General features: G+C 37.3%; 1 protein-coding gene across 3 annotated transcripts in view; it reads right to left on the bottom strand.

Annotated features, from left to right (window-relative positions):
- CRYBG3 (crystallin beta-gamma domain containing 3) overlaps window positions 1-22,684 on the bottom strand; it is a 90,785-nt gene that overhangs the window by 23,193 nt on the left and 44,908 nt on the right. For all 3 annotated transcript variants that reach the window (XM_048934198.1, XM_048934199.1, XM_048934200.1), the window contains 10 exons: window positions 22,475-22,522; window positions 22,021-22,136; window positions 20,808-20,955; window positions 14,178-14,314; window positions 12,362-12,476; window positions 11,236-11,271; window positions 10,029-10,162; window positions 8,525-8,651; window positions 3,283-3,425; window positions 981-1,107 (listed from right to left, as the gene is read on the bottom strand). In XM_048934198.1, coding sequence (XP_048790155.1) covers window positions 981-1,107; window positions 3,283-3,425; window positions 8,525-8,651; window positions 10,029-10,162; window positions 11,236-11,271; window positions 12,362-12,476; window positions 14,178-14,314; window positions 20,808-20,955; window positions 22,021-22,136; window positions 22,475-22,522 — 1,131 coding nt within the window. The remainder of the gene's footprint in view (window positions 1-980; window positions 1,108-3,282; window positions 3,426-8,524; window positions 8,652-10,028; window positions 10,163-11,235; window positions 11,272-12,361; window positions 12,477-14,177; window positions 14,315-20,807; window positions 20,956-22,020; window positions 22,137-22,474; window positions 22,523-22,684) is intronic.

The raw sequence follows: 22,684 nt of genomic DNA, 5'->3' as shown, positions 1-22,684 counted from the left end.
GAACAAATAAATGAATAATACAATAAATAATAACAACAAAATGAATTACAATCAGTTTCCAAGAAGGCATGTCAAGTTCCTGAAATTTCTAAACTACAAATTCAAGAGTAGTGATGCACATAGTTCCCATGTTCTTGGCAAAATTCTCTTTTCGCAACCTCTGCCACCAGATGCCTATAAGTTCATTATAGGTGCCTGATTGTTCAGTCCTTTTCTCCACAGAGAAATTGCATCTTTAGTTCATGTAACTAATTAATTAGTTCATGTGACATGGATTAAAGTCAATGTAAATCTATTCAGATTTAAGTATATTTATTGAAAAAATATAAAATTCAGAGCAATATTGGGACTTTTTTTTTTTTTTTTTTCCAAAATATGCTCTTCAAAATAAGGCTTAACGTTTGTACCTTTCCAGTTTTCAGTACAATAGTATCATTTATTATATACTTATTACTGAGAATTTGCTTTGCTTTCCATTAGGATGATAATCTATTTGGTCAGGTTACTACCTTGGATTTAAAAATGGATTAAAACTGTTTTCTGTTTTTATTCACCATACGCCTTACAAATATTTCAGTATGAAAACATAAAAAAAAACCCACAGCCACATAAAATGGGCTAGAAAATTGAAACACAAATGCTCAAGAATTTATCAATCAGGCAAAATCAATCTTTCCAGGCCAGGTTATTGTTCCATGAACGCAACCTGACAAAGGGAAGTTCTTACTAAGTTTCCCCATCAATTTTATCATTAAAGAAAGAAAGATCCAAAGTGTCCATTTCAGAAAGACAAGGCTCAGCCTCTACATTGTACAGTTATGGTATGTCATCCACAAGAGCCTTTAACTTGTTTCAAATAAAGCATACAAATTGATAACAAAACTATTACAGAACTGCATATTATAAAACTATTGTAAGACTTCGAACTCAAAAGTCTGCTTTCTTTTAAGTTTTTCCCTTAACAATCTCCAGTAACTCACCAACTTAATAGGTCGAATTGACATAATGATTTTACTGGATCCTCCCCAGTCAAAGAAACACTTATATTTTCCTTTCTCCAATATATACTGTTCTCCACAGAAATATTTCTGTTGATAAGCAACCCACCTGAAGAATGGCAGAAAAATAAAGAGAAAACATTTTCAAGGATAGTTTAACGAAAATATCAACAATTTTCTTGGGAGTTTTTCTTGACTAGCGTATCAGTGAAATGTCAAATTTGATTTGAGGCATTTAAGTGTCACACACTTGATTTACTGTTTTTACTTTACCAACACTACTTGGACACTTTGCTTAGAAGCCAAGAGGAAAGATACTTGATTATTTCTTAAATCTCTCTCAGGTCAATCTTAACTTGCTCACCATCACCTCCAAGACAGAACTTTCTTCCAACTTTTCCAGTTGGAATTAAGAAAAATGGTATAAGAAGAAAGAGAAATAAATGAGGAAGTCTTGACAGGATGAGATAAAGCAAAAATTTTCCACAGTTGCCTGTTTGAACTTCTCATGCTTTGCTAATCCTGCTGTAATTTAAGAAGAAACTGATCAAGGGTGTATCTAGCCCTAAGCATGCTTTGTCAGCTGCCTAAGTAGGCAGAAGCTAGTTAGGGAGATGCTACTAACCTGGCCACTTGTCTTGGTCCATTCCTTTCTTAGTTCCCTGGAACCAAGGACTGTTCTTCTAGCACTACTAGGGATATTAGAGGACATCTCCTTTTGTAGTCCATTTAGCATTTTATACATTTAGCACCATTTAATTATGTCTTAGCTTACTTTCCCCTGTGTGTATTACTATATATTTTTATACCCGCCATCTTTTTGGCTGCTCAATTTTATGAGTACCAACTGAAGATTCTCATAATTAACATGGCTTATTTAACACGCCATGAAGAAAGTGGTATCATCTGTAGATTTGAAGAGTACTGTTTGCTTCCTGCTCCCAGATTACTAAGTCTTCCTGAATAAAAATACTCACTATATCCATTAAATAAAAACAGATTTATCATCAATGCCTGAGAAACTGATGATTCCTCTCTATTAAGACTCTTCACTTCGTACATGTGAGCCAGCTTTCAGTTCCTAACAGAACTTTTCTTCCAATTCCATGCGGCCTTATTTCTTCAATAAACTATGCATCACTCTGTCAAAGGCTTTTACTATTACTATTTTTATAGTACTGTGTCCACAGGGCTGTCTTTAATTCATGTGCATATCAACTTTCTCACAGAATACCAGAGATTTAGTGAGGCAGCACTTCCATTCACAGAAGCCATAGTGACTCCTTCCCTTCAGACTGTGATTAACCATGCATTCCATGATCTTATAGATTTTGCCATTTTACTGTGGACAGAAGGCAAATCCATTAATCTATAGGTCTCAGGGAGCCCCTTCTAAGCCATTTTTTGAGATGAAGTTATGTTGGCAATACATGAGACCTGTACACAATGGGCTGTTTCCAACCATGAGGTATGCACACTGGCCAGTAGTTGGTAGCCTTGCAACACTGTTCAGCTTATCCTTCATTCCAACTTCTGTGGTTCGCTATATCAGAGTTGTTATTTGGTGCCAAGTATTCCAGTTCCCTCTGTTTTTATGCTTCTGGCATTGGTGTAGAAGCACTTGTAAGTTCTGTCCTTGCTTTATCACTTAAAACTGCATATGCCTGCCAACTTATTTACCTTCCTTATTTATTGCAGTTGTACTGTTTACTTTCCTCCTGAACTTCACATAGGCATATGGAAGATCAGTGAAGTCCATCGCATGGATTTAATCAGTTTGGACCATGTACTCTTCAACAGCTTTTGCTTTAGCCCCTTAGCTTTTAGTTTAAATCTTTCTCTAAAGAGGGTTTCAATTTTCAGTGTCCATGGCCTGACTTTATTATGATTAAGTCACAGCACATCCTTTCTGTACAGGCTCCATTTGTATCCACAAGGTATTCCACTTCTTAACATACCTAAAATCTCACTTCTGTACCACAACACTCTACATTACTACCAAAGCTCTTGTATTATGAAACTACAGTCTATGTGATTTCTGGAGGGACCTCACAAACTTTCTGTACTAACAAGTGCGCACAGATCCAAATCAAGATGTAGGCATGAGTCCTAGAGAAAACATTAAGATATTTTTTCATTTACCAAGGAAACAGAAATAAACAGTGTTGTCCTCCAACCATTTACAACTTGTTCCATGTAAAGTACCTCCTGTCCAAGTATTATCTGAAAACAGCTGGATAAAAAAGTACATAATACTTCCAGTCATGTATTTCAGCAGACTTACACTCCACTTTTCACAAGAATCGACCCTGTTTCTGGGCCAAATCCAGTCTGTTCCAAATCAGGAATTTCTTCATTGATGATGTCCAGTGCTTTCCCGTCTTCATCATCGGATTGAAATAGTGCCACTGATGACTCTATGAAATCCTAAGAGGCAGCATATGAGTTAGAGGATACGATGCCACAGCTCAGTGCTACTTCACTACATAAAACATTTTGTCCAAGAGCTGCACACTGAGGGATAGTCCTTTATAAAACAATGAAAAGGCTTAGGTCCTTGTGAAGATCTTTAAGGGGGACTTTGGTACTGAAGAGCCTAGCTGGATGCCTGTCAATCTTACACATTCTTCATTTGTTTCCTCAATAGAGAGGAAGAACCTGCTGCCTCTTGAGTACCACCCTTCTCTTTATGAGAAAGATAGTGCAAAACTGCGTGCTTGTGAATAAGAATTGTGAGAGTGAGCATTTGTCTTCCAACAGCTTCACAAATGACTACTCCAAGCATTGCCATGACTATAGACTTTTAAATCAAGTTTTCCTACTTTTTCCCTTCCCTGGGGCAAGGCAATAATCAAGGAGAGTAAAAGGAAGACCTGGGCAATCGTAGATCATTTTTTCAGCAAAAAGGGTTTGTAGCTTTTGGAGATGTGTCCTGTGTGACCGAACACACTCTATAGCAATAAAACAAATCTCAGACTGTACTGTTGTATTCTGCCTTATATAACTGTGTGACATTGTTTTGCTTAGCCAGATTACTTGGACAACTTTAATTAAAATTGAGCTTCAAATATCCACCTTTTTAAATACTTAGCAATTTTAACAACACAGTTCAGTCACTGTTTGGAAACATGGAAAACAACAAACCATTCACTTTCTTTAAACTTTTATCCAAAGCATGAACTCAATTCAATTTCAGTGTTTCTGAAACATTCTGAATGTTGTAATGAGTCACAGATTACAACATTTTGCAAACTGTTAAGCAAATACAGTAGCCAACAGATTGACAAATAATATGAAGGCATCACACAGGAATTATTACATTAAGTACTTTTTAATGTAGCAATTAAGCTACAATCCTCAGATCACTATGCTGAAGGCTACAATGAGAAAACTAGCCTTACAAGAATCAAAAAAAGCACTTAAAAATTAAGGCCAGACCAAGCACACAGCCAGATGGAAGAGGCTCTTTAAAGGAGACCGTCCTTGTACACAGGATTCAGCCATAATCAAAACCAATTTTAGAACACGCATTCAATGTGTCAAGCTCTGCATTGTTTACAGGATATTAAAAAGTGATGCAGCAAATTCTGTAGTAAAACTGGCTTTCCTACTATGTTGACCATCTACCCCTTCCACTTATTTAAAAAGTTGCAACTACTTCAAGTATGCACTAGAAATTCAAGTACAATGTCTGGTAAAATAATCAACTGCAGTTTCAGGCTACTACATAGAAAAAAGAAAAAATATTAGTGCAGTTTTAGTGACAATGAGAAACAGCTAAATTAACAGCCCCAAAGCAAGAATTTTATATGAGTTCCTGAAAAGCCACTGAGTTCATATATGCACTTAATTTCTTTAAATTTTAAATACTGAACATATATCCAAAATTTTAATTTAAAACACATTTTAAATACAGTCATGACTTTCTCCTTACAATTTTCACTGTGGTTTCTTGTAAACAATATGAAATACTTAAAAATGAACTTTGAAGACAAGGCCAATTTTCAATCTGAAAACATCAGTGGGAAAGTACTCTGCTGCACTGTAAGAGATTCAGAAATTGGTCTTTCCCTGATCATGACAAACACGAACAAACTCCAGCTTCACAGATTTGACTCTGCAGAAAACAGCAAACATGACCAGTCCCCCAAATCAGCACACAGTATAAGCTGCTGCCCTCCCTCAGGAACTTGTCCTGCATTTGACTCTAGTGAGTCCAATGTAGCTGCTGATAACAGAGCTGCCAGCATGTTGGAAAATAAAACTCTGCGTGACCTTTCTCTCTTTCAAAACACTCTCTGAATCCCTTCATGAGAGCCTGTAGCAATTTGTAGCAGAAGTATTTCAGATAGACAAAATCTGAAATATCTTGCAGCATACCTACACGCATGTGCGTCTTTAACAGAGAATGGACAGGGGTTGCATTCACAATTTCTGCTTTCTGAGTGATGAAGAAAACTTTCTGATTTCACAGGAGATAAAACTCATGCCTCAGCTCCACAGCAATAGTTGTTGTGTGTGCAGAAACATGGCTTGAATATTCCCGTTGCTAATAAGCTCCCAGTGAACCCACCCTGGCGAGCACAGTGCCAGTGAAACACTTGAAAAGCTTTGCACAGCCACATTTGACATTCTGCACTGACACAGGCTAATGAGGTATACTGCACTCAGTCCAGTTCTGCAGTCACTGACGTGCTCCTGCACCATGCTTCCTGCTCAGAGATGTTTGATCAGACTCTGCCTGGAGCTGACTCAGGTAAGCAGGGCTTATTAGCTTGGGATTGTGCTGTGCGAGCCAGGCTAAATTGTTTTCAGGCTTGGGCTGGCCTTATAGCCAACAATGTCAAGGTCATCTGGTGTCATGTCTGAGTTAAAATACTATGCAGGGAGCAGTACAGCTAGAGGTGGCACTGGTGAGTATCTGAATGGAGTAGGGGTCAGTCTCCTCTCTCCCTGTACAAGCTGACCATAAATAACTCAATACAGCTACATTTCACCTATTCCCTCATGTTCTGCAGAAACTCTTGAATCCACCTGACTAAAAAAGAATATTCAGGGAATAGGAATAAAGAATCTGGTATCTGGGAACAACCCTACTTAGTCTGAGACTATTACAGCCATTACTGTATTCTTCCTCACAGCATTGGTGAGATGATGGCAACAAGCTTGTACGCTCCCTATTTAGCAAGGGGCCTGATGCACAGACAGCTGGTTTTGCATTTTTGCCCAAGTCCTGTTGAAAACAAGAGTTTGGCACTAAAATGTTTTTAAGCTTCTGACCTTAAATCAGATAGAAAGTCACAAAGGGAACATACGGCATGCCTTAACACTGACCTACGTATTGTGCATCAGAGCATGGCAGTCAATCTGTTGGTCAAGCCTAACAAAACGGCACTGCCATCAGTCATTTGACTGACTCCAGACACAAGCTAGCTTATCTCTTTACATTATGAGGAAAAATTTTAATAGCAGAAGTATACACTGATATAAATTTACATATCAATTTGAATAATATATGTTGATAGTTGAATATGAATGACACGTTTTCAAAATGCTAAGGATTTGAGTACTCATCTTGCCTACTGTAGGCCTGAATCAAATTAAAGTCACAGAATTATTGAAAATCCTGAGATGGAAAGAACCTACGATGATCATCAATTCCACCTCTGGGGCCCTCACTGGACTGCCCAAAATCCAAACCCTACATCTGAGAGCAGTGTCCAAACACTCCCTGAACTCTGACACTTGGGGCTGTGCCCACTGCTCCGGGTAGCCTGCTCCATGCTCACCTAACACCCAGCTGCCCCTCCCCTGACACAGCTCCATGCCATTCCCTCAGGCCCTGTCACTGTCACAGAGAGCAAAGCTCAGCGCTGCCCCTCTGCTCCCCTGCTCCCCTCGTGAGGGGCTGCAGCTGCCATGAGGCCTCCTCTCAGCTCCTCTGCTCTGGGCAGCCCAAGGGACCCTTCACCGCTCCTATTATGCCTTGCTCTCCAGATTGTTGAACATCTTTCTAGCCCTCTTTGGATCCCACTAACAGTTTTTTGTCCTTCTTACACTGTGGCAGCCAAACCTGCACCCAGAGATCCAAGGTCTTCCTGTGCCAGCTGCAGAATTTGGCAGTTCCTTTGGCAGTTCCTCTTGTTAAAATTACATGCTACACATAATTGTGGCACAAACAGTTGCCTATACATGAATAAACACAGAACATCATCTCTGCTAAACACGTGCACAATTTTAAATCAGTATATATGTGATTTGCTCAACAGAAGATTCAAAAATATTAAGTTACTCAAATACATTATACATAGCTTGAAGTGTAAGAAGCAGTTAGAAGTAAATTCCTGCCAAATCTGAAAAATAAATTATTCAGAGGAGAACATTTTTCTTCAATTCATCAACTTCTTTGAATTAACTGAATTTCATAAAAACTAAACCTGCATGTTGTGAATTTGAGCATGACTCCTTTTGGCTCCCATTAACTCCACCCCACTTCTGCTGCAAAATAATAGTCAGTGTTGAGACAGTGACATTGCTTTACATGCCTGTCTTCAATCTTCACAAAACTCATGGTTCAGGAACATCCCATCACATCAGAAAGACTGGATAATCTCAGAGTCACCAATCTAATTCTCAAAAGGAGCCACTTTTGCAGCTGCATTTAAAGAGCAAGAGCTCTCACAGACCCGGAGCTTTTATTATTTTACTGTTGCCCCATACAACATATTTTAGCAGAAGAGATCTTATCACTGTGATTATTCATATTGCCAAAATTTTCTGGCACAAAAATTACAGAGACAGAAGGTAACACTGTTTTAAGGCTTTCAACAGCTGCTGTGTTGAACAATCACTTTTTGGTATTAATAAACAACTACATTGTACACTTAATGATGATAAACTTTTAAGAAAAAACTGCTTTAAGAAAAGTATGCAAGAGATTTGAATGGCTTGAAGTGCAGAATCACAGAATCGCAGGGGTTGGAAGGAACTTCCAGAGATCATCGAGTCCAACCCCCCTGCCAAAGCAGGTTCCCTACACCAGGTCGCACAAGTAGGTGTCCAGGCAGGTCTTGAATATCTCCAGAGAAGGAGACTCCACAACCTCCCTGGGCAGCCTGTTCTTCCAGTGCTCCTTCACCCTCATCATAAAGAAGTTCTTGCACAAATTTGTGCGGAACTTCCTATGCTCCAGTTTCTGGCTGTTTCCCTTGTCCTGTCTCCACACACTGCTGAAAAGAGTCTGGCCTCACCACTCTGCTTCCCACACCTTGGAAAAATCTTGCATTGGGACAAGGAACTCCATGTGACACATTCCTTGCATAAGTTTCAAAAGGGCTACTCAGAAGTTGCCTCTGCTATACAGTGCATAGAGTCTAAATTTCAGCAACTGGGATAGGACTGACAGTGAAGTTGGGCATGACTTGGAATGATCAAACAGACAACAGCTGTACCGTAAATGAAAAATAACATCCCTCTTTATCTATAGAACTATGTATAATTTGTGTGAAATTCACAAAAGTACTTACAGCCTGAAGGAACCGGAAAGACAGGAGAACACTGCCAGTTCCTCCCCATGTGTGTGTGTCCTCATAATCTCCTTCCTCGAGTAAGTACTGGCGGCCTTTGTAGCGTTCTTTGTCATAGGCAACCCATCTAAAGCAATCACACAACAAAAGAAAGAGAAATAACTAAAAGCAAAACAACTCCATACATGATTTTCCATAACAAATAAAAGAGGACAAGAACATCCTAAGAATGCTCATACCTTAGACTCAGCTAACAAACAAAGCAAGACTTGTTGGAAATCTCAACAAGCACTCAAGAAGTGTTCCTTGCGTATCAAATCCTTCCATGTAATTATTTCTCCAATAACAGTTTATCTGTGTAATGTTTCTAGATCTATCTCTACTCATCAGTCATATCCCCAATACCAATATTCAGTACTATAGAGGTTAATGCATCTAGCTGCCATAAAACCCTAAAATTACCAATTGCCAGTGATAAAACCCAGTGCAAATCTTTCCCATGTTTTCATAAACGAGGAGATACCACCCTGCTGTTAAAACTTGGGGATTTCAGCAGAGGAAGATTTCATCCATTCCCAGTACTTCCTGTTCTAATCTATCCATCTAACCTATCTAATCTAATACATAGTGTATTTGAATAGATTATTTGTGCATTCACAATTAAGTTTATTTTCAATGTTATGCTTGTGAAATTTGGATGACAGCCTGTGTATTAAATACATTTTATTATATTACATCCTTACATTGAAGTATTAACACTGAAACCCCTTAAGAAAAAAAATGAAGCTTCTGAAAACTATTTTATTGATAGAAGCAACCACCTTTTATGCTTCCAAACAACCTTAAATTGTTGGGTCTTAAGAAAGGGTGAAGTAACAATGTGTAGTTTAGTAGCTTTCTAGAACAGCTGGAGCTGTCCATCCCTTCAGTGGCTCACTGGCATCACTCACAGCATCTGGCCCTTTTCATGAGAGTGTGGGAGGAAGCGAGAAGAAAGGCAAAAGATAATCAATCCAAGACCTCAAAGAAGGACAATAAGGATGAACTCTCAGTTTTAGACAACATCCAACAGGTGACAAAACCATAAACAGAATAAGACAGTTTATAGATTTCATGAGCGTTTAAATATCAAACTGAAGTTAGACCAGAACCATGTATCAATCTAAATTAAAGCTTTATGCATATACTGGCACTAAGGAACTAAGTGGCCAAGTTTGCTGGCACTGAAATGGTCAACAATGACTTCAAACACCTCTCAAACAGTTTTATCTTCCTGTATTTCCTTAAATAAATAAGATGTATTGAAAAGTAGTTTTACCCAAGGCTGGTAACTGATAAATGTAAATTTCTTTCTTCTCAAAATATTTTACTAGTGAAATATATTCTAGTCATGTCTTAATTGGAATTTCTTAGCATTTAGTTATGCTAGATTTATTTGAAATATTCTCTTTTTTTCAAAAAACAAAAAACAACCTAATAATAAAAACCCACAAAAAACACTTACACGCCACCAATGACACGTATTGATCCAATGCCCTGAAAATCCTCTTCATCACCAAACAGAGCCAAGACAGAATTAATATTTTCCGAAAACTCTTTGGACCATCCTTCAAAGTGGGTTTTCTCATATATTATTATCTAGAAAACAATTTCAAACAAAACCTTGAGTATACCCCATGCGATAGTTCAAAGTTTAGGCATGTGCACTGCTACAGTATGTGGCAGATAGTTTCTTTTCACCTTCAATAAGCTACCACTATTAAGAAAATTCAGCACTGTATTCCTGAAATTTTCTGATTCTTCTACACCCTGGAAGCTGAAGAGATCCTATGTGAATTTAGGTAGGCTTGTAAGACATCTGCAGGTATTTTCACAGAAGACTACTCATTCACACAATTCTATGACAGGTAATTGCACTTTGTAATTATATGACTGTGATTTATCCTTAACAACGTGCTTAGGCACTGCAAATCAACCTGCATTGAATCCTGCCTTGTCATGACTAGATGTACTGAACAAACACCTTAAAACTAGACAAGAGGTCTTTCTCTGCACTTCACTGAAGTCATTTCAGTGACTGCAGTTAACACACTGTCTGGTTTCCTCATCTGCCAAACCAGACTAACCAGTTATCAATAGCATTAACATTTATTAATAATATTTAATACAAAAAATCTTAAATGTTGCATGTACTTGTAATTAAAAGCTACCTAAAGCATTAATATTTTTGTGGAGAAATAGAAAAAGGAGGGAAAAGGAACAATTATTCTGGAATAGCTATCTGGTTCACAAGTCACAGGTCTGTGGTCACACCCTTAACTATTGTATTGGACTCAGATAGAGGAAGGAAGCATCCTAACTTCCCTCCCATAATTTATTTTTGTAAACATGGTACATTAAATATGAAAATCCCAACCTCCTTTCATTATAGTGATGAATGTGTCATTCACGCAAATACATTTTACATTACAAAAGCTTTACAATTTTTCTATAGCAAATTCCTATTCTTCTAGTATGTAAAAACCAAACTACGACTACTTTTACACCTCACAAAAAATGAGTAAGAAAGCAGATTTGACAGTATTTGTGAATTTACCTTCAGCAGCATGTAAACTTTGAAGACTCAATCTAACATCACAAATTCAACAACAGCTTAGATAGAAATTTTATTTTTCCAGGCTCACATTTTGTTCCATCTCCTTAGTGCTTACCTTGACATTCATAGGCATTTGGACCTTCAATCCACCCTAAAAAAAAAAAAAAAAAAAAAAGGAAAATGGTACTTATACAAAATTTGATGTTACATTTTGACATGCATTTTAGATTACTATAGGAGCATAAAGTCTCAGTAGTTATATTCACTATATTCACTGACAGCTGAACCAAACACTAGCTTAAATACTCTGATAATTCATGAAGACCAGGGACACTATAAACCTGACCAAAACAATAAGCAGTGCATTGACTAGCCTGCAGGGGTTGAAACAATTTTAAAATATTAAATTGTTGTCTATTTGCACTTAAAAACAATATTTACAATGTGTATTTTTAAACTAATTTGCACTGACCAATTTTTAAAATCAGCTTATAAAGTTGTGTGGTATATATTTCAAGTTGCTTAAACACAAATGATGAAATGCAAACAATAAGCCTGGGAAGGCAGAAGATACAGGAAAAAAGTAACCTACGCAAATGTACTGTCTCTGTCAATGTTAACAAATGGTACTCTGCAGGGGAACAAGACACCTCCCTACCAAGCCATTATGTTGTATTCACTTGTGGCTTTAAAACTCTTTCTCTAGACTCGCATAAAGTGAAATGATACGTTGTATCCTTCCACATTTTTTTCATAATTAGACCTTCATGCTCTCTACTAAAATTTAAATTAGCTGCCCATCCCGATATTTTTATTCAGTGTGAGGTCTTAGGAAGACTACTGAATATTTGTCAACAGCAGATCTCTCAACTGCCTTCCAACCCCAAACGACTCTAGCTATACTATTAAAAACCAAACAACTTACAATCTTTTTTAGTTACTGAATTGGTGTTGGTTTCGGTGCAATGCCAAATCTTTCAGTTCTGCCCTATTTGATCTCTACTCTACAGCAGCACTTGCCCAGGAAGACACTTTGAGGACATGTTCTTACTGGGGCAGATGTAGGAGCTCATGAGAACTAGTAACCACTAGTAACACTGCAACACTGCTGATACACCATGACATGACAGGGGTGTTACATGTGTAAGGATTAACCCTGAAAGGACGTCAATTAAAATCACCAAGGCAGCAAGGGTAGCAAAAGATGAGCACACCATTTACTAGAGTTGTAAAGTCCTCACCATTTTTAAGGGACGCACAGATCTTACATCTGCTGAAGGAATTTCAGATGGTTCACTGCATTCTTCCAAAATCTTCATCTCCCCCTTGTAATTTAAATCGGAATAAGCAAGCCATCTGTAACAGTCATGATGAAGGACTTATTAATCTAATCAGATACATTACAAATACAATGATCTTGTCAAAATTATTTTTCTTTTTGTACCTGTTAGAGGTAAACTATGTACTGGGGAAAGCTGTCAGTGCATCAAAAATCAGGTATAGTTAAATACACTTACACTATCAGTGCTCAGGAGATCTCAGATACTTTTATTGAGTCTATGTTAATCAAATTAAAGAAGAGAAAATTACCAACTTGTTCACTTGCATTAAGAAGCCAATTTGTTATACTACAACTATACAAAATCAGTGTCAGTATTAGGATTGTTCAGCCTGCAGGAGGCTCATGGGAGACCTTATGTCTTTCTACAGCTACCTGAAAGAAGGTTGTGATGAGATGGAGTCAGCCTCTTTTCCCATGTAACTAGCAACAGGGTGAGAGGGAGTGGCCTCAAGCAGCATCACTGGAGGTTCAGGTTGGATATTAGGGAAGAGTGGTCAGGTGCTGGAACGGGCACCTGTTCCAGGTGTCCACTGCCCAGAGAGGTGGTAGAGTCACTGTTGCCAAAGGTGTTCGAGAAACATTTAGATGTAGTACTAAGGAACATGGTTTAGTGGGGAAATATTGGTGTTAGGTGGATGGTTGGACTCAATGATCTTGGAGGTCTTTTCCAGCCTTGGTGATTCTATGATCCTATGATGAGAAACTAGAAGGAAATTTTTCCTAAGATTGTTACCGTAGGAATCAAAATGCTTCTAACATCAATCTCAACTTTTTTGAGTGGAAGTTATTAAAATACTGTTATGACTCTCTTTTTAAAAGCAAGCTACTGTAATTTTGACATGTAGATTAAAAATATTGAGACTCCTTCAGACTTCTTTAAATCAAGAACATGGAGCACAGAGACATTAGACACAGGGTTAGTAAACCAAATAAGGAATGGAAGAAGAAACACGGTGCTTTATGGACGATTATTTTTTTTAAAACTACACAAACAGATTCAAATTCATAGTCAGTCAGTCAAAGTTCTGCCAAAACTAAAATGAGACTGTTTTTAATTCCTTCATCACCTCAACCTTTACAGATATATTGCAAGTTCTTGGGAACAAAAATTTGGTTCATGTGGAAAAGGCAAACTCAGACTCTTGTAGTAGAACAGCTAATGTCATTCTGCAGAAAAGAGGAAATTTCCAAACTTCAGGAAATGTGTTGTCTTGCCCATTTACCAAGGAAACAGACTGTTCTGCTCAGCATGGACAACTGAGGGAGCCTGTATCACATTGCGTCACATCTCTGCAAGCAGTCTGTATACAGCTGTAGCTTGAGGAATATTTGTATGACATAATATTCACCTTTTGGTTTTCAGCCATGATGTTACAGTTACAACAGGATGGGCGGCTAGCAAGACAGTACTTATTCTCAATGAACTAAAAGCTAATTATAAGCTTTTATATGAGCAGCTTCTTCTATTTATAAAGCCACTCAAGGACTGAACTAAAGAGACTTCTGCCAGCAACCAGAGGAAAAAAATCCTTTGAAAACTTGCTTCCACTGCTAGAAGACCACTTAGTAGTACAATGTTGAAGAGAAGAGCTGGAAATACATAGTTATGTTAACTGATTTAAAGCACAGGCCTAAAGCACTTTTCCTATTACTGACTTTCATCTCGTGATATTCTACCTGCTGGCAAACTGCATTAAAAAAAGTTCAGTACTCACATTCCTGATTTGACAAGTATATATGGGTTTTTTTCAACATCCAGTTCTTCTAAATTGGCAACTGCACTTTGTATGCAGATAGGAAGTCCCTCTGTACTGGCTCCCACGCTGAACTCAATCTCCGGAACACTGCAGTCCTACAGAAACAAATCAAATGCTAAGGGTTATCCATGCTTGGAACGTCTGCCCCATTAGGGGGAAGGGGAAAAAGCAAAAGTAATTCTTTCCTTTTTCCTATTTTGTCATCCTTTCAGCCAGGCTTTATATGATAAAAGATGTTTGTTTTGTTGTTTTCATTCTGAAGTGAAAATTGGGATTTTTAGAAAATCTGAAGGAACTATATTTCCAGCTCCCACTAAATAAACACACACTTAGTAGCCTAGACTACTTTCCAAAAGCTCAGTTTTGATGCTGTTCAAGTAAAGGAACTGACAATATTTACTGATAGACAACCCATACATATGATATACTGTAGCATTTTTTAATTACTATTTTGAAGACAGTGATTATATATGACACATTTAGATACTTATGATGATGTACCCGTAACTAAAACTTTCTGGAAATGTCCACCACTTCATTCCTGTTCTTTAACATACACTCCTGGTGGTAATAGGTGGTAATTAGGTCAGATGTTATGCATCTGACTATGGTTTCAAGATGCGTGAGTTCAAGTTTCAATCACATTAAAAATCTATAGCATTTTAGACAAAGAACAGTAATAGAAAGCATTTGTAAAGCATGATACTTCAGCAACGTTTCTGTAACTACAAAGCAACAGCCTGTGCTACCTTGAAGGTTTTCTTCTGGTATTTGTCTATACTGGAGAACAACTGTCTGAACACCTGATCTGCTCTAGAATCCAAAAGGCTTTTTAATTGAACCATGCTAATTGCGTAACATTTATATAAAATTCATTGTGAATACCTTTTTTTCTCAGCAATTACACATTATGATTCAGTTTGGATCTTCTGTGAAGTCTTGATTCAGCAGTGCATTAACAGAATAGTCTTTCTGTTACAGTGAAAGGTGGCTCGTGCTTACAGAGCTTGCTAAACTTTAAGTGAAAACCTTCAGTTCTCAGTGTAACTTTACAGCACGTTTCTCCCCCTGAACCATGGATCTACTAGCATTATGCTAAAGATTTTGGACAGCATAAAAAAATCCAGCAAATCGTATGTGTAGCTGGATGAAGATTTCCTTTGAAGGTGCACTGGAGAAGAAGCTGGAGAATAAAGATGCTGCCGCCTGCACATCTGAATTTTTTGGTTTCTGGATTTGCTCAAGAACAAGCCAAGGTCACATTGTGACAACGATCCCACATGGCCTGTGGTGTCTCCAATGCCCAAAAGGCAAAACACCAAGTGATTGCAGAGAAAGTCAGCATCAGGGCACAAAAGTTGCAGCCCCTCATCTTGTCAAAACGCCTGCATGCTCGCCCTCTTCACATGAGTTTTGAGTGGAACTTTCAAATGAGGAAGTTATATCCCAGCTACAAAAACATCTCCGCTTCGTCAAAGTTCTTGCAGGAAGTATTTAACTGACAGCAATAGATGTGGCACTTCTAATACGTGCATTTCTATTATTTTATTTTCCTCACAAGACCTGAAGTATCATCATATTCTGCTTCAGCAACTTCTTGCACAATTATGTTTCCTCTGTACTGCTGCAAGCAACAAATACTGTCAGGAAAAACAAAAAACCACCCTGCAATACCAGCAGTTTTATATAGATGAGTAAAAGCAGAAAGACTAAGAAACAAAAACTTCCTAGTGCAATACTACTTTATAAAAAAGTACTGAATGAACATTATATCTCAAGTTCTAAGTATATCATAAGACAAGTTTAAAAAGCAATCTCCCTGTAGTTTTCATATTGATATGAATCTTATTAAATCACAGGTAAGAAATACTTGAAGTTTATTTTTCCTAATAAGACCTGTCAGATAATATGGCTGAAACCTGTGAATCCAACAGTAGAATTTGATAAGCCAAATCAGAAGTTGCATCTACATTCCACAAAAGAATTCCACAAATAATGATGCTGAACTCTTAGCTCTACAAGACTAAACAAGTAGCATAACAAAGTATCTTTGCCTGTGGGCTCAGACAGACTAGGAGACAGTATGTTTGATTTTCATTTGGTACAAGGTAATTAATTTTTCCATTTGAAGTTTAGAACAGCCAGTCTGTATTCTCTTTTCAAGTTTTCTTTCCTGATTGAAGCTAATGAGGTGATTCCACTTCAGCAGGTAAAGAATCTAGCAGTTCTACAAAGCCTAGGCAAAGCGTGGATAATCATAATAAGATCTCTCCCATTTACCACCACCTCTCTCTTCAGCCAGGTTTTGACAGCCATAAATAAACTCTACTCATTGTGATGGTATTTTTGTATCTACTAGATTAAGTTCACAAAGTCTTTTCATAAGGTAGTAAACTGGAATTCTTCAACAAAAGCAATACCTACTTAAGTAAATAACACCTTCAAGCAAAATGTACATTATATTTTCCAAACATGTGAAAAAAAAAATCACAAATACACATTTTGACTTAAATATTGAGATACACAGATTAATTTGCATGCTGATGAAAATGGCAGAATTTAGTCTTGCTGTATAAACAAACATTATTTATTTGCAGATGTACACCATGTAGTATGACATTAATTTCCAAAATTTAAGCATGTAAACTTTAGCTTGGTAAATATTTACCACAGCATGTTCAGATTTGCCTGAACATACTTAACAGGCATCATTATTTTCAGAGCCCTCTTTAACTTTCATAATAAAGCCATCATCATTCAAAACAAAATGAAAACCACACACGTTATGATAGCACTCAGACCAAACCCCTTTCATTTTTGAGGCGTCGAGATTTTAGAATAAGATACCTATATGCAAAACCACTAGAACAGTGTTACAGAACAGATCCCAAACTGGAAGGTTTCCTTTCTACTACCCCGCCTACCACCCACAAGCAGTCAAAACTTTTGCCTTATTCATTATCCTACTGACAAATCAGGCAAAAACAAAAGAAAAAGCACTGCAAACAGATTAAGTCTCCTCTGGGTAGTTGTCTTACATTATACACATCTAGTGAATGCTTAGGTAAGTCACAGCCTACAGGCACTCAACTCTGTCTTCCTTTATTCTGTAGTACTCTCCTCCTGCCTGCACAGTCACTCTGGAGTCACTCACGCTTCCCTTATGGTCTTCTAGGAGCAGAGGTGATGAGGAGTCAGCAAAAACAACTATCTTCTACAGTCTGCAAAGTGCTTACAGAGCATGGGGGACTACTCGAGACAGTTTGTAGAATGCAGACACTTCCAAAACAGAAACATTCCTCTTAGGAGAAAGGTTAAGTCTTCTTCTGAAGAGCCGTATGAAGGACTCTCATGACCTTAGCATAAAATGTTTCTTTGATGGCATTCTTGTAGCACGTCCAAGAGTTCCACTGTCAGGGATCCAGAGCCACCTTCAGTGATCTTAGCTACTCATCCTTCTTTTGGATCTAGGTTTCAGCACTAACAGCACCAGCAGGGCTAAGTACTTTCTAGCATTGTTAAGCCTTCTCCTTGAAGCTGTATATTTTGGTGATTGAAATAACCAAAATAGCCTGCTTAAGTGACAGTAGCCTTTTATGTCAACACCAAGACAAAGCATAACTAAACCCTAGCTTTTCAAGCTAAGAGTAAAGACAATGATGAGAGAAGAGTCTATTGAAAACCGGGCCTAATTAGTTCTGGTGCTCACACAGTTGCTTTTTAATACAGTCTAGACAAGCATTTACTGTTAATGCACAGTTTGACCTTAGGATGTGCTGGCTTCTGTAGCGTTCTTTTTCTCGCTTAATCCTTACTTTCAGTTCTCCAGATTTTTTTTATCCATTCAAAATTCTTTCTTCCAGTTATCCTGCTTTGTATCTCTCTTGCTATTCCACATAATCACAAAACCAAGCTTCAGAATTCATCATGGCCTAGCCACAATGTAAAACAAAATATTTAAGCAATTAATGTCTTCACCACCACCAATACTTCTGGGTTGTGGCATTTGACAATGTAGTCCCTGCTCAAATTAGTATCTTCTTTTCTTCCAGCAAACCACGCAAGCAAAACACAGACTTCATATAATATTGTATGCATTTCCATTACAAAGAGCTTTGCTTAAGGTAAGTCCACAAGGAATCCATTCCCTACATAACCATCTTGCAGATAGAGATTACAAACTGCTGTTAAAGATCTCTTGTCACCATGTATAACAGTGGTTTACTGGATGACTCCAGAAAGGAAACACAAATATCTCTTCTCACATTTTGGTTTTTGGGAAAGCAACCATTTGCACCCTCCTCAGGCTTTCAGAAACAGATTGAGAAGAGGCCCCTGGTTACACAAGATCAATGCATTTGCAGTAGACCAGAGGAACTAATTTGGTTAAATGGATTGTACTGCAGGAGCTGCAACAAATTGGTATGTGCAGGTAGATTTCACTTGCCTAGACCCATGTTTATTTGCCTTAGTGGAATCAAAACTCCTCATCACTTCACACAGGGCTTTGTTTCATTAGTTGCATGTTACTTTGGGATCTTCATCCTCCCCTCCTGGCAAGTTGTTTCAGATTTAACACATGTGGATTTACCAAACTCATGTCCACATGTCAAGTCACAGGCTAATCACGAAGTTAACAGAATCTTTACTTTTTCTGGATGTTTGAAGCCAAATCAGAGCACAAAGTTACTGTCATATTGTTTCTGAGCACAATAATCTCTGTCAGTTTAAAATAAATAAATAAATAAATGAAAATTTAAGCGTTCCTCCTACAGCTTCTTTAGTAAACATTTGTTATTCTATTCTTTGTAAGTCATGTTCTTCTCAAATACCTAGCCAGCTTTCAAATCTGCTACCTCATCTGAACAGCCCCTGAACACTTACCATAAAAAAAGCCACCAGAAGAATCAAAAGACAAGCCAGATAGCCTAGACATACAGCCAGTATGATCAAACTTGGCAGGAGAAAAGCTACTGGGCTACTTAGAAGACAATGACAGAAGTGAAGAGAATGATAGTAAAACACGTGATCTTGCTGATCACATACCTAAGCTGCCAAAAAGACAAACAGTTCATCTGTCATTGAAAACCAAAGCCTATATTTTTCACAAAAGATAAATAAAAAAAAGTTGTACAATGGCAAACTACCTCTTAAAACAAGTTCCACAGTAGCTGATGTGTAACCTCAAAAAAGGAGAATTCACACATCGAGGTTTAGAGAATAAAACCTTGGTCAATGAAATCTATACCCACAGTAGTCGCATACACCACTAGGTACTTCTAAATAAGTTCACCCAAACAACCTACTGGACATTTAAGTGACATGGGAAATAGTTTTGATTATTAAAACAGGACACTGTAAGGAAGCTTTCCATCTGTGCTCCATACAAATGAAAAACATACTGGAAGAAGAACAACACTCAGCCTACTTAGCTCTACTACAGATATTTTTATCCAGCATGATGGAACTAACACCAGTGTCTCTCCTATGCAAGGGCTTTCTTATATACCCAAAGTACACCAGTCTTCCCTATGCATCAGACCAGAGCTCTATACATTATTACTGGAATTCTTTCATTATTGAGCTATCTTCCACGTTATCAATCATTATTCAAATCCCACTTAGTCAAATGCTTTTAACATTCACTTGAGTTAAACAAATTAACTTCACTGTTCATGCCCTCAGCCAGCTTCTTCTGAGTTCATGTATTTTTAAGTCTTTTATGAATAAGTACTTCTACTTGTTATTATCACATTATGCTGCTGTACTGATGACAGAAAGGTCATCAATTTTAAAATGACTTGTGTACCAGCAGAGAACAGAGAAATAGCACTTTTTCTGAAATGCTTTCATATTGTGATACAAATGATAATTCGGTCACAATAAAGGACCGTTGCACAGTGAATAAATGGAATGTTACACTAAACAAAAAGAGCATTAATTCTTCTTAAATCACAAGATCTGGTAAATGTATTCCTCATTCACTGAATAATAGTGGCTGCATTGTACTTTGTTTTAGACATTTGATTCCCATCTTTTTAAACAAAATGCCCTTTAAACCTCTGGCTGTACACAGAGCTAGATGCTGTTAGGTGTACCACCTATCCACATGTAACACAATACAGTGGAGGCAGTGACAATTTCTGAAGGCTACGCTGTACAAATGGGATGGGAATCCCAATTGCTAATGTCCAAAAGAGAAACCATACAGACACAGGAGATAGTTTAAACTTAAGATAAGCACTTATTAAAAAAAAATATGAACTGATTCCAGTTAATTTCAATTAACTGAATGGGTAAACAACTACAAGTTGCTGATTCAGAGAAAGGTAGGGGCAAAAAAGAGACTCTATACCTGTTCATTACACTCAGGAAGAAAATAAATTTAGTGCACAAGCTAATAGCACAGAGTAAATACTCAGCAACTAAAGCCCTGGGATTTACCTTGAAAGTGAAAAATGTGTTTCACAATAAATTTGAATAAAATCTGTAACACAGCATAGACACATTGTCCATTGTTAGTAATACACCACTGCTGACAACAGAAACGTATTATGTACATGACTATATTGTTAATAAAGTCTATACCTTTGTTACATGTTTGATTGAACCCACTGTGAGGTTTCTTCGATGATGCTTCACACCTGGAAGATCCCAAAGGTGATCCAGTACAGTCTCTCCTTCTTCTAGTATGTATTTCTGACCCTGGAATTTGGGTTTCTCATAGAAAATCCAACTGCAATAATGAAATCATGAACTGAGTTGTTGCTATTTGCCAAGACTGTCCTTACACAGCGCATATACTGGAAAGCTTATTACTAAGCCGTTTCTATGATACAAATTACCACCCCTTTCTCACATTCTTTCAGTAGTCACATTTACTTATGATACATAATACTTCATTTATGTGCTTTAAGTATATAGTTCTTTTCCTCCAGAAGGCTGACTAACATTAACATATGACGTGTATAAAAATATAATTCAATAACTATGTAAATAAAAAGCCTTATTTTACTAGAACAAACACACTAGTTGACATATCAAAGGATGTTCTGTTCAAGTACTACATAAGGCATAAAACACATACATACACACACACAAATAATGGCTTTCAGTGTTTCATCAGAACATGAGAGAAATGCAAAATCAAACGTCTAAAAACTGTGTAAATGCTATATACATTACTATGGCCAAGAGTCAAACATACACTGTATGCACCACCAAATAAACTTCAAAGCAACAGCTGATATGGTAATGTCCCCAGCTGTCCAAGGTAAAACTATTACTTCATTTTGAACTACAGTTTTAAGAGTGGACAGTAGCCAAATCTACCATTAAGGCACCCCTATGTCCTTCTGCATTCACAGTCTTTTAGATGCTACATTACAAGCAGTAGTTGAATCTCTATGTTGTATGGTCCTTTTGCAACAGCTACTGTATAATGAAATTGAACAGCAAAAAAAAAAAAAAAAAAAAAAAAAAAAAAGTTTTCTTTGGCTTACATGTGCTTCTAGTGACGATTATTGCTTTGCTGTCTCAGTAAGCAAGAAGTCTAAATTTACTTGTGGTTCTATTAGGAACTTTCTGTTTGAAGTTAGTTCCCAGGAGGAACAATATTTTTGTACTGCAGCATGCGAAGCCTTGTTTTATGCTTATTTCACTGGTATGAAGTCTGATTATGAAGAAAGAAAAAGGCATTCTTGCAGATCAGATGTGTGTCATAAGGAAACAAAAACATAAGAAAAAACACACATGCAATCTTTTGAAAAGATTCTGTTTAAATATGACCTGGATTTCTTACCATCCTCTAATTATCCTAAGTAGTGCTCCAATGGGAAAGATCCAGGATGTGGCATCTAGCACATCAGAATGAATTTCTTGTTTACTTTTGTCACCATGAATATCATAAATAATAATCTGAAACAACACACAACACATGTGAATGAAGGCTCATTTTAAAATACAGCACAGACAGCTAATTTTTGCATGGAATAAAAACCACTCATTTTGTGCCTATGGTTTTATGAAGCACTCTGTAGAAATAAAACTGCAGACGAGGAAATACAGTAAGATTACTAGCGGCAGTATTTTTACCATACAATCTTATGATTAGCACATGTAAGCAGATGATACATTAAAATACAGAAAGCCAGAATAATGTCAGATACTTCCCATGAAAAAAATCTGCTATAACAAATTGTTCTGTATATCATAGTATATCATATTGAATCATGTAACATCCAAGTTCTACTTACCTTTCCTGGTCTTGGATTGTACGTGAGACTTGCCCTGTCAACGAGATTCTGAAATTAAAAAGACATGAAAAACAACTATAAATATCCACAACATTAGCACAAAGCGTAGAAAGCACAGAAAGACTGCACGTCTTAACAGTGGCAAAGCCAGATTAGATCCCATCACAAAATGAAGCATTCCCAATGCCAGAAGACCTGCTTCTTCAGTTG

The sequence above is a fragment of the Lagopus muta genome, chromosome 1 (assembly GCF_023343835.1).
Source record: "Lagopus muta isolate bLagMut1 chromosome 1, bLagMut1 primary, whole genome shotgun sequence".
NCBI classification, from domain to species: Eukaryota; Metazoa; Chordata; class Aves; order Galliformes; family Phasianidae; genus Lagopus; species Lagopus muta.
Note: the sequence above shows the minus strand (reverse complement) of the source record. Positions and strands in the feature narration are given on the sequence as shown.